Source organism: Condylura cristata, unplaced genomic scaffold (assembly GCF_000260355.1).
Source record: "Condylura cristata isolate star-nosed mole 26May11 unplaced genomic scaffold, ConCri1.0 scaffold00035, whole genome shotgun sequence".
NCBI lineage: Eukaryota > Metazoa > Chordata > Mammalia > Eulipotyphla > Talpidae > Condylura > Condylura cristata.
Window position 1 is genome coordinate 7,261,107 of NW_004567136.1, and position 15,571 is coordinate 7,276,677.

Here is a 15,571-nt window from a genome sequence, read left to right on the forward strand (position 1 = left end):
CCGGGCGAGCGCGCCCTGCTGCTGCACCTGCCGGCCTTCGGGCGCGACCTGTACCTGCAGCTGCGCCGCGACCTGCGCTTCCTGTCCCGCGGCTTCGAGGTGGAGGAGGCAGGCGCGACCCGGCGCCGCGGACGCCCCGCGGAGCTGTGCTTCTACTCGGGCCGCGTCCTGGGCCACCCGGGCTCCCTGGTCTCGCTCAGCGCTTGCGGCGCCGCCGGCGGCCTGGTACTGCCTCCGCCCCGCCCCCTCCGGGTCGGTCGGCTCCAGGGGTGGTCCCCGGGGGAGGCTGGCATGAGGGGCTTCCAGGGGAGAAGTTCGCTTGGCAGGGATGCTCTCCTCAGGTCTGAGAACCCACTTCTTCCAGCCTTGATCTTCCTTCCACGGGCTTTGTGAACATAACGGGTGGCAGGGGAAGCCTCTGTTGTTCAGTGCCTTCCATCACATACATATCTTGAGCCTCCACTGTGCACCAGGCCAGTCCCCATCTGGGGTTGCATGGCGGGGTCCAACGAAGCCCTCAGGGGAACCCAGGTCCAGGGATTAATCCTGTCAGCCCTCTGGCCAGAAAGGGGCACTTTGTCTACGTGCACAGACGACACTGCCTTTGCACAGGTGTGTGTGGGTACCTGGCTTGGGGAGGACCTGTGTGTGTCGCTCATTTATTCTTGGATATGGGGAAAGGTGGTTGGCATTCTCCCCTCGGTGCTGTTAAGTTTTACGTGGAAAAGGAGGACTGGAGGGGTCCCCTGACAGGTCATTAGCCTCCTCCTTACTTGAAAGGCGAGAACCAGCTGAGGCAGGGTGTTGTATCCTTGTAAGTCCTTCCCGCAGGCAGCCCTTGCAAAGGTGAGGCTGTCCCTGCCCCCAGGCCCCTCGGCTGTGGTTGATGTTGCCCTGCCCCCTGCACTTGAGGCACCTGTGATACTTGCCCGAGGGCCTGGGAAGGGTCTTTGCACCCCTGTCCTGCCTGAGCATACACTTGGCCCCTGGGCTGGTGCCCCAACACTGTTCAGCTTCTCCATCATGCCCCCCGGAGTGCACACTGCTGTAGATGGGCTGTGCCCAGTGAAGCCTGGTGCCAGCTCAGAGCTTGAAATAGTGGGGTTGCCTGGCCCCTGGGGAAAGTGTGTGATATTTTACAGGTCTCTCCTCCCCAGGCCCAAGATGCTGCTGCCCCACCTCCACCTTACCTTATTCCACCATCCAGAGTTCTCTTGCCCCTACCCACGTGTTTGTAGCAAGTCACCCAGAATCTGCAGCAAGGCCAGAATGCCTGGGGGTGCAAGTCCAAATGCTGAGACTTCTCCGTTTCTCCCATCATCCGGGACTCGGGCTGATGTCCTAGGACTGGCCTTGACCCATTTTCCTTGCAGGACTTTCTGAGTCCTGGTCAGAATGTGAGCAACTTTTGCTTGGCTGGGAAAATTGACTTTGGTTAAGTAAGGAAAATGGACCATGGAGGGCTTGGGAGGAACTAATGTGGAACAGGGCAGGGAATGTGGGCTGCGGGTGAGGAGGCTTAAGTGGGAGCGAGGAAGGCTCAGATCACTGCAGGACCGGGGTCAAGGCTGTATCATGTTCTGGGAGGGTCTGAAAGGCCCGCATCACTTTTCCTGTTTTTGCCAAAGTGTTTAAAGTCTAGGCCACATCGCTGTACAGTACATGGAAACATCTGAATCCCATTTGCTGCGGTTTGGTGAGTTTCTGTAGAGGTCAGAGTTTATACTTCTTGGTGTAAAGTTTCCAGCGAGGAGCTATCTCTGAAGGCGCCAAGGGTGGAAATCTGGAGAGCATTGATTTAAAATCCCCGCAGAGTAGGTGCCGGGCGCTCTCACAGATGGCAGCTGACAGGGTTCCCTCAGTCCTCTGGTTTTTGGGGCAGACTGCCCTTCCTGTTGACACCATGTGAGGGCGCTGTGCTTTAGATAAAGGAACCCGGCCAAGAGGCTGAGTTCAGCCTGTGCCAGCTGTGGGTGGACCTCTGAGACTTGCGAGGTTAAGTTCCTGCTTGAGCAGACAATCCTGCTGTTCAGGCTGCCCCTTTCATCCTCTCAGTGAGCTGCACGTCAGCCTCATGTCTTCCTAAGAGCACTCCCTAGAGGACAGCTGAAGGCAGGAGGGATGGGGCAGCCGGGTGACCGGGAGGGGGCCTCTTGGTCTCTTCTCAGGTGGACCTGGGAAGCTTAGAGAAAAGAAAGCAGGAGCTTCGGCTAGGCGAGCTTGCTTTGCACCCACCTCACTTTGACTTGGGTTCTCCAATGTGCTTGACACCGTTCAGGTGGGGGTGATGTTTTGGTCACTTTGACCGTGGGGAAGCGCTGCGAAGTGGAGCTGTGGACCCTGTGTGCGCGTGACGTATGTGTCTACAGGCTCAGCTTCGGGCCTGGGGGAGGAGGAAGGCCGAGCAGGCTGGTGGCCACAGGTGGGGCCTTTCCAAAGCCTCCTGCATCTTAGGAATCACACACAAGGCATCGGCCAGCGTGTTTTCTGTAAGGGACCAAGTAGCAAATAGTTCAGGCTCGTAGGGCAAAGGAAACGGCCCTTCTGAGGTAAAAGCAGCCAGAGACAGTAAATAAACAGATGGAGGTGGCTGTGTACAATAAAACTTTATTCCATTCTTGACTAGCAATTAAATCTTGCTGCCACTAATGTCTCCAAAACGGCTCAGCAGAAATAGCTGGGAGCATCGCTTCATCCCTTCCCTGGCCCCTCTCCGTCCCCCCACCCCCCTGGCTCCTTGTGGAATCATGCTCCCTGCACACATGTTTGCTGTCTGCTTAAAGGAGCTGCGTGATTACCGCAGGTCTTCACTCCATTATTCTCAGGGTGTGACGAGTGGGCCACTTGCCTCATGTTGCTCCCCTCATGTTTGAGAGTGGGCGGAGGGGCGGGCTCGGGGCTTCCCTCTGTCTTATCCTGGAAAGCTGTGCAAGCTGTACTTTGGATCTTCAAAGCCCAGAGGCTCAACTAGTAATTGTTTTTTGTTTATGCTACTTCATCTTATTTATATTTCACAGAATCCTTAGACATAATGCAGGTTTTTGGAAGCGTTCCTGTAACCCGATCATTTCATAGCAACTATATAATGTCAGAGCACTGAGCTTTGAGGAAGGTATTTTCCACGCGCAAAGAATTCATGTAAGTTGAGATTAGCTGCTTCTGGTGAACAGTGCCAGGTAGCAGAAGGACTTGGAACCTGGCTAGGCGTCACTGGGCAGAGTGGGCGTGGGCTTGAGATGGAACTTCAGGGGAGACCTTCCAGCCCCTGGAAGACTCTGTGCTGAGTGCCTGACTGGGGTGCGTGGAGGGGCGGGTTCTGCCAGGGTGTGCGGTGAGGCATTGGGCAGCGCAGTTGCCCAGGCGCTCGGGATGCAGGCTGGGAAGCCAGTCTGGTCTCCAGGTCCTCCAGCAGGACAGGGTCGCTAGCACAGGTGACTGTTCTAGCACTCGGTGGGTGTCTTACCTTCACGGTGCACCGGGAGCTTTTGCAAGGACTCTGCGTCTGTCTGGACAGGGAAGCGGTGTGGTCAAGCTTAGACGAGAGGGGGCTGAGGTCAGATAGTCAAAGAGCGGTGGCCGAGACTGGGAGACTTGAGGAGACGCTCAGGGAGGCAACGCGCACATATGTGACTCCTGAGAGAATGGGGCCATTTGGGGCTTGCTGGCACTTTTGCTGGGATATCAGGCGCTTCTGGTTGACCTTGTAAAGCCGCCCACTTTTTAACATCGCATCACTTGACTGCGCACAGCTGAGCTGGAAAGAGTCTTGGCAAAGGTTGTGTGGTGTGAAGACGGCTGGAAGGGAGTAGAGGAAACTACACTGTCATAATCAGTCTCTTGATTCAGGGGTGGGGAAAGCGCATCCAGGGACCCGTCCGTGTCACGAACGGCTGTGTCTCGTGCAGCGTGAAGGTGTCTGGGAAATGCGGGGTGCGTGTCCGAACCTGCGGAAGGCAGCACGAGAGGACAGGAGGGCGTGCGCAGAAGGGCATGGCGCCGGCCGGCTCGGGCAGCTCTGCCAGGCTCCCCGGGCACACGGCGGAGGAGGGTCCTGGTGCCCTCGGCGGCGTTTCCAGCTTTTAGCGATCTCTCTCTGCCATTTGTAGCGAGGAGACCGGGGTGGGGGGGCTAGGAGCCCCCCCAGTCTTTCGTCTTTCTGGGCTCTTGGCTTTGCTCATGGCCTGGCCTCTGGTCTCTCCTGCACTGCCCTCTGTCCTCTCCTCTGCTGCCGCGTCTGCGCCTTCTCACAATCAGCTGCCCCCACTCACACGCCCCCACCTACTCCAGGTGCCCGCCAGGCACGCGTGCGAGACCACAGGTGTCGCTCATTGTTGCCAGCGGCAGACGGGTGGAAAACACCTGCTCGCTTCCACTGAGCCTACAGGGGAAAGTGCAAGCGAAGCTCAAGCCACATGGGAATGGCAGGGAGGAACTTGGGCCTGGCGACCGAGGCTGCTGCCTCCTCTGGAAGGGCTTCACCGGCCTCAGGGATGTCCCGCCCCCACCCCCGAGGACAGGTAGGGGCACACGATCCCACCTCACTGCCTACCTGGGGCATGCCATTACATTTCCCCATTTGAACCTCTGTTTCACTAGCAATATTTTTTAAAAGGAAAATGTGTAGCCAGAGTGATGCACTGAAGATGTCATGGGCTGGCTGCATTCGGGAGCTGATGCTCTGAGCCCTGAAGTGCTGCAGCTGCCTGTCCCTGGGCGTGTGCAACAGGAGGCGTTTTTGCAGCCAGTAGGTCAGAGGGAGCCCCCGGGGGTCTCTAACCTCCCCGGCTTGCTCCCGGGCACAGATGCATGGCCACACTCTTGCTCCTTAGGAAATGGGGCTCTGGGGCCCTAAGTGAGTTTCCTCTGGCTCCAGCCTTCAGGGGTGAGTAGCCTGGGGCCTGCAAAGCCTGGCAGCAGGTTGGGAGAGCCTGGCTCACGAGGGCAGGGCAGGCATGCCCTTCTCTTGCCCCCCAGGCCCTTCCCAGGCTTTCCAGTTAGTTGTAAATCAGCCCGTCCATCAGCACTGGGCTAACTGGCCAGCACACACCCTGCTGTGGGTCGGGTCTAGGCTCTGAGGCGAGCACAAAGGAGGCCTGTCTTGGAAGCTGAGTCTCTGGTCCCCTTGGGTGGCTGAGGGCAAGGCAGGGAGGGTGGTGCAGGGCCTTGAGGGCTGTTAGAGCTGAAGGAGCAGCCTCCGGCCCTGAGGGGTGGCGGTGCGGGCAGAGCCTCAGGAACCAGGTCTCCCTGCACTAAGGGGCCCTCAGCTGCGATGGGGATGGGAGATGAACTGACAGGTGTGGGGTTTCACCATGCGGCAGCAGGCACCACCCCGAGACCTTTGAAAGTTATCCTAGAGCGAGGGTCTGGGCTTGGCCAGCCTGAGTTCCCTGGAATTTCCAGCAGGCTCCCAGGTGTTGCTGCTGCTGCTGGTTAGGACCCCCCTGAGCCGGGGGGTGGCGGGGCAGTCGGGGGTGGATCTGCTCAGAGGCACCTGGGCACAGCTGGCTGTTGGCTGGCTGGACAGAGACAGCGGTGACAGCAGCGTGGAGGGGAACCTCGCCTGTGGAGAGGAAGAGGAAGAAGCAGTGGAGCGCCCAGCTTGCAAGGGCGGAGCTGGCTTTGGGCACAGGACAGGCAGCCGAGGCAGCAGGGAAAAGGCTGCAGACGTCACCTGAGGAGACAGATCTTTGGAGCAATCCAAGCTGATGAGCGCGCCCAGCCAGGAAGCTTGGGACCACTTGGCTTTAAAGGACACACTAATCCTCAGTGAAATGGGCTCTTCAAAGAGAAGTCTGAAGTTCCCTAAGATTTGACATCCTAAAGGACAAGTTTGGGTCAAATAAAATGTGGCAGGTGCCACCCGACACCCCAACAGTTCTGAGGGCCCCCCTTCAGTTCAGTTTGTTCTGGGCACTTGCTCTGAAGGTTTCTGTTCTGCTTTAAAAGCGAGTCACAAATGGGGTGTAATTCACCCCACCCCCCGAAGCAGGACCAGCTCTCCTTGCAAGGTGGAAACTTCGTGAAGGACTTGGAGGTTTCTAACACCTGACGTTGGCACAGCTGCTCCACGTAGTTTCGAGAGTTCCACTAAGATAATGCAAAGAAAAATCTGGATGCTCACGAAATGAGCACTCCTCTGTCCAGGGGGACAAAGTCATGTGGCTGTTGACCTTGACGGCCCTGGAATTTCAGGCCCAGGCAGCCGTCTGACCTGGCTCTCCTTGGCTCACCGAGATGTCTGAGGTCTCCACCAGATACACTGGTGGGTTCAGAGGGGTGAGAACGGGTCTGGGCTCTGCTGTTTGTGTAAGAAAGTCGCTTCCCAGAAGGAAAAGAAACCCAGGACTGGAGGTCCTCCCGTGCTTGCCTCGGACTTCTGGGTGTCTGCGCTGACTTGGGGCACTGGCGTCTGTCCCGTGGAAGGGACACCCCGGCCCATCCAGGGTCAGGCTCCCCAACTCCAGCTGTGTCCAGGTTCCCCCCGAGAGCACCCTCCCGAGCCCTCCTGTCAAAGCCCTCCTGGCTCTCCCTGGCCCGGGGCCTCGCCTCTGGGGTCACTCGTCCTCTCCTAGCCGTAGCCTGAGGCCGGCCTCTGTCTCCGAGTGCCGCCGCCCTTCTAGGTGGGGCCACGCGACTCGGGTGCCCACTCATGCATGCCCACACCCACATGCCCAGGTGCTTCCGGCCTGAGCGCCACCAAGGCCACAGGTAGTAGCCACAGAGGCCAGTGACATCCAGGGCCCGAGCGATTTCACTTACCCTACAGGCATAGTCTTGGGTCCCACCTGCGGCTTCCAGGGCATTCTGAAGCAGTTTGGCAATCGTAGCTTTCAGAAAGAAGTGTTGGGAGAGAAGAGAAGGCCTGCTTGTGCCAGGCTGGGAGGGAAGTGCCTGGAGCACTGAGTCTGTGCAAGGCGGGTGACCCCAGGAGGGCCGCCCTGGGGAGCCCCCTCCAGCCCTCCACGCCCTTGTTTTGTTGACTCCTCAGAAGGGAAGAAGGGCACATCATTTAAGTGCTGTCAGCGTGGGTCCCCAAGTGAGAGGAAACGTTCTCTGCATCGTGTGTCTGTTATTTGTTCATACAGAACTGGGGTACAGGCCAGAGGCTCAGGGGCAATGAGAGGCTTCACCAGAGACAGAGTGGGGAGCAGAACAGGCAAATCGACGAAGTACACTGCTGAGGGGAGCAGCGGGCGGGTCAGGAGAGGTCTGCTGTGCCATGTGGTCACCTCCGGGGCAGGGACCAAACTCAAGCTGAAGTGGCTTTAGCTTCCCAGTGCTGTGCTTTAACCCGCTGCGCCACCAGGGAGGGCCCATATATATATTTGCTTCCAATTAATATCTACCCTGTGAAAGTGCCAAATTAAAAATCCCAGTTCATAATTTTTTATTCAGTTACCAGTTAAGTTCTACCCATAGCTAGCAAGAGTTTACGTCCCCTCTTAAGGGAATTTTGGCTACTATTTGGCCCCATTTACAAATGTGATTAGCTACTTTTCAGCTTTTAAAAGTGCAGTTGGAAATCGAGCATATCCATTTCATTTCTGTTTCTTTTGGTTGTTACAAATACTTAAGTGATTCTGATAAACCTAATTTTTATAAACCTGGGAAATATTAAGTTCTCTTATGCTTTCTGATACTATTTGTAAAACTAATAAGAATGTTGCACTTTAAATGAGAATCACAAATCAAATCCATTGAACATTCTGCCATGTTTTCTCAAACATCACAAACTCTGAAAAAACAAACCAGCCCTCTGCTAACACTAATAATGCTGCAGTTCTGGCCAACCCCACCTCTGCAGTTGTTAAGATCAGGGGGAAGGTACATTTCCCATTAAGGACATCATTTGTTCTTTAGTGTTTTGGGGTTGCCTCCTAAAGCGGACTTTGGGGGGGGGAGATTTTAAAAGATTGTATTAATAAAGAGTAACACATCTTAGAAAGTGAACTAGTGTGTGGCTGCTGTTACACTTAGCTCGGCACCGCCGCCCTCCCCCACCCCCGATGGCTGATGGGATGTTTCAAGTCATTCAGAAGTTTGTTCTTGGGCTCAGGAAGTGGGAGCCACCTGCCAAGGGAAAGACAGGCTGTGGGGACCAGGCCATGGTGAGCGGCATCGCTCTGGGGCTGTGGACATGTGTGACCCACTTTGCTTTCTCCTCTTCCCGGGCAGGTTGGCCTCATCCAGCTAGGGCAGGAGCAGGTGCTCATCCAGCCCCTCAACAACTCGGGGAGCCCGCTCGGTGGGCGAGAGCATCTCATCAGGCGCAAATGGTCCTTGGCACCCAGCCCCACGGCCACGGCCGCCGAGGCCCAGACACCCGGGCAGCCCTGCGAGGTTCTGACAGGTGAGTCTGAGAGACGGCCCGACCCCCTCCCGGGTCCCTCCCACCTGCCTGAGCCACACACAGTGGCGAGTCCCCTAAATGCACTGAAGTCATGCGAACAGGAACTTACCTCTCCCTGTATTCTAGAAGTTGGATTTTGCTGTCTCTAAGCCACTTCCTTTTCCTGCCTGTGTGCAGTAAGTCTTCACTTGATGCCATTCATAGGTTCTTGGAAACGGCAACTTTAAGCAAAATGATGAGGGTGAAAGCTGGTCCTCAAAGTTCAGCGTTGGCTGGGATTTTGTTTTTCACATCAATGTACAGTCAAGTGATGTGATCAGGAGCGAGGTGAGGCCCAAAAAATCCCGGTGGCCTATTTGTCAAACCCCTAAGATGAGAATTCCTTGCTTGGCTTTCCAGCCTGAGCCTGCTTTGCTAACAGTGGCCTCCTTCCAACTGCGCTTTGGAGAGCTGCTGGTGGGCTGTGAAGCGCTGGTTCTCCAACTGGCCTGTGAGCCAGCAGTCAGGCGGACCCCTGCGAGAACTGCGTGCTGGTACCAGCCCCCAGCCTCCTGAATCTGAAGGGCCAGTAGCCTCACCCACGTGAGCACCACGTGGCAGGAGACACCAGGCCATGTCCACAGCAGCTCGTCTGCCTGCTCTGTGGGGACCTGGTGTCTGGTTTTCAACAGAGGCTCCAACAGCCTCTTGACGTGAAAAACCCGCGGCCGTCAGGTTCTGTGCCCCTTACCTGAGCCACCCGTGCGTGATCTGTCAGGCGTCGACGGCTGTGTGCCTGCCTTCGAGTGCTCTCTGCCAGCATCCAGGGGACCTTTCCCCTCTGGAGCAGCTGGGCCCCGACCGCTGGTCTTTGAGAGCTGCGCTTTTGTAGTTTAAAGACTTGTCTTTGCGTAAAAATATAGTGTGTCTTGGTTCCACTTTCAGACCTTGGGAATAAACTGATTGTGTGGCTCTCCACCTGGTAGCTTCGTTGTGTCCCCCTGAGCCCTGCAACTCAGTGCAGGGGCTGCGTGCACGACTCCCCAGGTGCCCCTCCCCCCAACCCTTTTAGCAGCAGAGAGGTGTTGGAGGGGCCTTGTGTGGGTCCAGGCCGACTCTGGAATACCAGGAGAGCTCTGAGCGCTCCTGGAGAGAGAATGGCAGCAGGCAGCAGCACTTCGCCTGTTTCTTCCGCATAAACAGGGAAGGTAGACCTCGGCACAGTACTGCTACTGACGAGGAGGCCGGAGTCTAGGCAAGTGTGAGGTTGGTTGTGTGTCTAGGACTGATGTCAGTTATTCTGGTCCTCTCCAGGTCATTCTCACTGGACCATTTTTTCTTTATCTTTTTCGAAGAACAGTTAAACCTGAATGATCCATGTACCAGTTAGACATCTCCTGTCTACCTCTCCATTGAAGAATCACATAGGACTCTAGTAGTCTCCCAAAATTTTACAAGAGCTAGCCTGCTGTTAACTAGAAGCCCTATGGTAACATCAGTAGTCAATGAACGCATAGTTTGTCGGTATTACCTATTGACTTCTTCCAAAAAAACAAACTATTATGAAGAAAATCACAAAGAAGAGAAAATATATGTCCAACATGGGCTGTCCTGACCGATACCATTCTGTTTGTATCATTTATGCTTCAAGGGTGTTAGTGGACCTATGCTGAACCTGTGCTAGTCAAGAGTTAGCCGTGAAGACGGTCAGTCGCTCTCCATCCTGTGTTTCCTGCAGCCGATTGCCATGCATTGGTCCTGAGGCGGGCAGGTTCCTCTCAAGCAGTGGTTCTCACGGCAGGCTCCCCACGGCAGTGCCTCTCCAGGGCTCACCTGACTGGTCTCCGCACAGCCTGGGCTTCTGCTGTGAACCCCCTCCCCCACCCCCAGCTGCCTCGGAGGTTTAGCTGGTTGGTAGGTTTAGCTGGCCCTGAGGGCCGCTGCACTGAGAACTGCATCCTGAGCAACAGCCCTGTGAGCCATCGGAGTGGGTTTTCTCAGGTGAGACCCACCAAACCAGGCCACACAAGAAAGCCCTGGATGAGTAAGTTTTGTTCTCGCCCCTCCCTTTGCCCTGGCCAGCGCTCGCAGGCTGCTAGGCAGTGATCAGAAGCCCAGCAGACCTGTGCGTGGCACTGAGGAATGTCGGTCTAATTACCAGCTGCCATCCTCTCGGGCCATGATATCCAGAACTGCTGACGACGTGATAAATCGTGCTTGCCTTTGCATTTTTGTCCCTGAGGCTAGTTTTGAGGTTTCTACAGACTGTTCAACCTTTAATGATAGAAATAAAATGATTTTATCCTCCCCAGGGTGGAGTGGAAATGATGGAAACCAGGCTAAAAGAGCAGCTAGGCCAGGTTGCAGAGAAACATTTCTGAAATTGTTTGAAAAATAGTCTCCCCTTTCCTTCCCCCCAAATTTCACTTCTCTGCTGTGCGGGAGGGGGGTCTAGTCAAGGTGGTGCTGGCTTAGACCATGCTCCGGGTAGCTGCAGGACAGTGTGCTTCACTCCTGGTTGTTCCTGCCTCCTGTGAAATGCTCAGTAAACTTTCCTGTTGTGTTGGGCATGACAAGGGTCTTCTAAAAGACGGGGAAGTAACACACTCAGTTCTGCACTATCTCATTGGAATTAACTTTCAAATGTCGGGAGCTTGGGAACTGGGGAAGCGACCTTATTGGGGGTTCCCAGCAAAATGCATCCGTTAGGTTTCCTGGAAGGGTTAACCAGATTAACCCGAGATTTCCCATGGGAACATGCTCTTTATGGTGTCACTATGCCTTCGTGTTGCTTTTATGTTGCTCTGACCTTGGGCATGACTGGGAGCAGCCCGCTGGTTCATGCAGGTATTCACAAAACATTCCGTTTACCTGAAAACCAAGTCCAGGTAAGCTGCCATGTTCTCCAGGATTCTTTATCCGGGCAGGGTTGGTGGGTAGAGGGAGTGATACGGTGCATGCCACCGGGAAGAGCCACTGCCTTCTCTTGGCGCCTGCTGAGGTCACATTTCTAGCGTTTCCAGTCTCCAAAGCTCCTGAAGAGAGACAGGCTGATCCTGTTTCCTTTAGAATGCTTTACTTTCCTTATAAATTGATTCATAAAATATCCCTCCAGGTTGGAACTTGGCATGAAAACATGGAGACCGTGAGCCCCTTTTTTTTGGTGAGAACATGAGTTTTTGAAGGTTTGTTGGCTGTGCTCAACAACTGCAACGGTACTTTGGATATTTTTAATGTTCCTCGATTTTAAAGTGGTTATTTTGACTTCAAAACGTTTCGTCTGTCTTTGGTTATTGTAATCTCTCTGTTCGGCTTCGATTCAGAATCTTCCATGAGCATCTTCATGGTGTTCGCTAAAACTTCGAATCTCAGTCTCTCCTTCACCACGGTAGAGGTAACACACGGATGGGAGAGGGAGATGGCAAATGTTAAGTGGATTTGCTGGAAGGACTGTTGAGTGGGACTCCTCTGTGCCTTAAGCAGCGATGCTCAGCGGGACACACAGGTGCCCGCAGCGGTGGTGCCTGCAAAGACATCTCCTGCGATGTCTACTTTCAGTAACTAAATTGTTATGATGCAAAATCACTCATGTTATTCTTGGCCTGCTTGATTTCTTTGTCTGAATAAGAGCTATATTCTAAATCTTAGAGCTTACTGTGGTTTGCCCGGTTTCACCTGTCTCTTTCATTTTTATCTCAAAAGCCTGTCATCTTCTTGCACTCTGGCCCCCTCCCCCCCGTGGGGGCTGGAGGTGCCTCCTGCTTCCCCTAACTTGTTGCTTTCGAGCCAGACCCTTGTCTAATGATGCCTCCGATCAGATGCCATGCTTGTTTTCCCCTGGAGCCATTCAGACTCAGAAGTAACGAGCGCCCACCCAGAGCAATGTGGGGGATTCGGAACACCAGCCCTGCACAGGGAAAATTCCAGGGTGGACTCCCCAAAACCTTAACTCTGAGGTTTGTCTGGCCTGCTGCTGATGGGAAGCCTCAGCCATAACACAGTGAATCAACTCCTAGTTGAGCTGCAGGGTCCTTGCTCCTCCAGTAACTTAAGTGAGAGAAAAGAAAGTGACAGGGAGAGAACCCCAAGGAAGGTGAGGTACAGTCCCAGGCTCCATCACTCCTACTGTGAATTGTGTGTCTTCTTGTTTTTTTTAAAGATTTATTTATTTATGCATGCAAGAACTGGGGTACAGGCCAGAAATGCAGGGGGTGAGAGGCTTCACCAGAGACAGAGTGGGGAGCAGAACAGGCAGATTAACTGAAATACACTGCTGAGGGGAGCAGCGGGCAGGTCAGGAGTGGTCTGCCAGGCCATGGGGCCACTCCCTGTCCAGGGATCGAACTCATGCTGTGGTAGCTGGGGACAGCTTCCCAATGTTGTGCTTTAACCCATTGGGCCACCAGGGAAGGCCCATGTGTCTTCTTCCTCAGACAGGCATTAGTGTCCCCACAGTCAGACCCAGCTGCCCAGGCAGCACCTGTGTTTGCCCTTATCCCTGCCCCTCTCTGGTCTCCCTCACCCTTTCTACCAGCTTCTTGGTTGCCATGCCCACTCCCCACACTTCCCTTCAGGCTCCGTTTCTCCTGTCCCCCTCCCACCCTCACACTGCTGACAGCCGCAGTCGCTCTCTGTCCACACACCTTTTTCCAAAGCATATGAGAGTATTTTGCACACATCATAGCCCTTTATCGAGAACTACTTTCCTTCATATTCCCTAGTACTCTTACTATCACACATTGGTCAAACTGAGGAGAGGACACACTGACACAGTAGGAATCATGCTGTTCATACTGAAATTTCAACAGTTGTCCCGGTAATGTTTCCATGACTTCCTTTTCTTAACGCAGAATCCGGCCCCTAGTCGGCTACTTTGCGTGTCAGGTCACCTTTGCCTCCTCCAGCCCGGGTCAGTTCTGAGCATTGGTCTTCCCTGAGCTTCCCATGTCTTCAGCGATTCAGCCTAGTCACGCTGCAGAGGTCTCTACACGTGGCTTCTGCCTCCTGTTTCTAAACGCGCTGGCTCAGACTGTGCGTTCTGGGCAGGAAGGCTGCCGGGGGACGTCCTGTCCTTCTGGGCACCTAACTCAGGAGACTGCTGCCCGCTTGTCCCCTCTGGGGGATGTCAGCTTTTACCTCAGTTAATCTCCTGCGAAGGTATTATCTTCCCACAGGTAATTAGTGAGTAACTGATGGCTCTTTGGAGACTGTAATCTGCTTGGCTTCATCATACTTTTAGTCTTAGCAACTCTTGATTCTTGGCAGACTCAGTTGCTATTGGGATGGCTCTCAAATGATGTTTTGCTTTTTTAATCAAGTTTTATTGGTCTGTCATCAATAAACTATAATCTGGGTTGTTCAGCTTCACATCTGCTGCACTCACGCCTGCCGAAGGTCCTGGCGCTGCTCTCACCCCCCGCCCCCAAGCCACCGCGTTCTCCCATCACCCCCCCCGACCCCCTCCTCTGGGAACCGTCATGATTTTCGCAAAGGTGAAGAGTGACTTTCGTGTCTTGCCACTTTGTTTTCTTTGGTTATTTCTATTCCACATCTCAGTGAGACCATCAGTAATTCCACTTTTGGACTAATCCCACTGAGCAGCACCTGAAATGCTGCTTTTCTAAGTCCGCCCTTTGCTCCCCTTTTCCAGCTGAGGCTGCACAGGAGAGCCTGGAGCCTGGGGTGCTGGGCGTGGGGCCTGTGGTGGGCAGTGTCCGCGCTGGCCCCATCTAAGGCTCTTTGAGCGTCAAAAGAAATAAGTGAAGGAGTGAGTGTCTGTGGAGTAACTAACAACTTGCATGTCCACCAGGTGGAAACATCTAAGTGGGGGGCCCCTCCTTGCAGAGAAAGCCCTAGTGAGCTTGGGGAATAAAGGAAGCACCGAGAAAAGCACCATAAATTCATTCGCTTACAGAACTGCTTTGTAGAAGTCTGAAGTCAGTTCCCCTGGGCTAACATCAAGGTGTCAGAACTGCGCTCCTCTTTGGGACTCTAGGGGAGACCCCACTTCCTGGCCCTCCAGCTTCAGAGGCCATCTGTAGCCTCAGCTCCCGCCCTCCCTCCGCCCTCCCTCCCTAGTGGAGTCCCGCCACGCGGTGTGACCGACAGCTTCCTGGGGAGTCAGGTCTGACTCCTCCCGAGACGCGTGAAGCCGTCAGCCCCCGCACCTGTCCCATCTCAGGACCCTGAGCCCGCTCGCATCTGGAAACCCCCGTCCCCACGTCCGAGAGCATGTTCTCAGGATGAGGACCTGCCATCTTTGGGGGCCCGGGACTCAGCCGACCACATTCACGAACGTGTCTCCTGTAAGTCTCAGCGCGACAATCGTTTTCTTTTTTCTTTTGCTCCCACCTCCTCACCCTCATTTTCCACTTATCTTTTAGACATGAGCTCTATGAAATCAGAGAAGTCCCCTCGGAGGGCAAACCCTTTGGGCTTCGTCTTGAATTTTCCATTCCTTGACAGAGGGAGACCAACAGCTCCAGCACTGAGACGAGAGAAAACCATTCTGTGTCGTGCTCTGCATGTGTCCGAAGCCTTCCCCCACAGGCAGTGGCACCGAGCGTGGGCGTGGGGAGCAGTGGTGTTGTCTTTGTCCTGTGCTCTTACGCAACACTCACCGCCCACTTCAGTAACTCAGAGCAGAGAAGGCCTCCAGCTTCAATAGGAAAATCTGCCTGGGGCTGCAGACGGATCAAGAATGCAGAGTTTATTATTTAAAGTGCACGCTGGCTGGGGCTGTCCAGGTGGCTCGAGGAAGCTCCTGGCAGCCGGGCCAACCTTGAGGCCAGCGGAGGGAACTGGCCCCCAAAGGTGCAGGCCAGAAGGCTGTGCGAGCCGGGGCCGGGCGCTGCCTTGGTGTCCAGGGCCGGTGGGGGTGGCGAGCCCCTGCCAACTCCTGCAGAGTGTCTGATTTTTGAATCAGCAGCGTTCTTGTTCCCTCTAAGGGAGAGAGCAGGAGAGAAAGTGTGACTGAGCGGAGGAGCCCACGGGCTCCTGTCCCGGCAGGGGGACTCAGGCCAGGAAGTCCGACCCCCGGGGAGGGGAAGGGGAGCAAACGCCCTGTTTGGAGGGACGGTTAGGTCTTAGGTTGTATTTTCCCCCGCTGCAGACAGGTCTAGCCTTTTTTACAGCACACTCATTTCTCATTGGAAAAGCCCAGCAAAAAAGAGCCAGTCCCATCAGGACATCTGCTGCCCAGTTTTCTTGGGCATTTTCCAGCCACGAATGCAGTGGGCTCGT

At 54.8% G+C, this 15,571-nt stretch overlaps 1 protein-coding gene across 1 annotated transcript in view; it reads left to right on the forward strand.

Moving 5' to 3' along the window:
* The window catches only part of ADAMTS17 (ADAM metallopeptidase with thrombospondin type 1 motif, 17), a 195,371-nt gene that overhangs the window by 710 nt on the left and 179,090 nt on the right, over positions 1-15,571 (forward strand). Inside the window, exons 2-3 of the mRNA XM_004692959.1 lie at positions 10-225; positions 8,176-8,350. Of these exons, the coding sequence (XP_004693016.1) occupies positions 10-225; positions 8,176-8,350 (391 nt within the window). The remainder of the gene's footprint in view (positions 1-9; positions 226-8,175; positions 8,351-15,571) is intronic.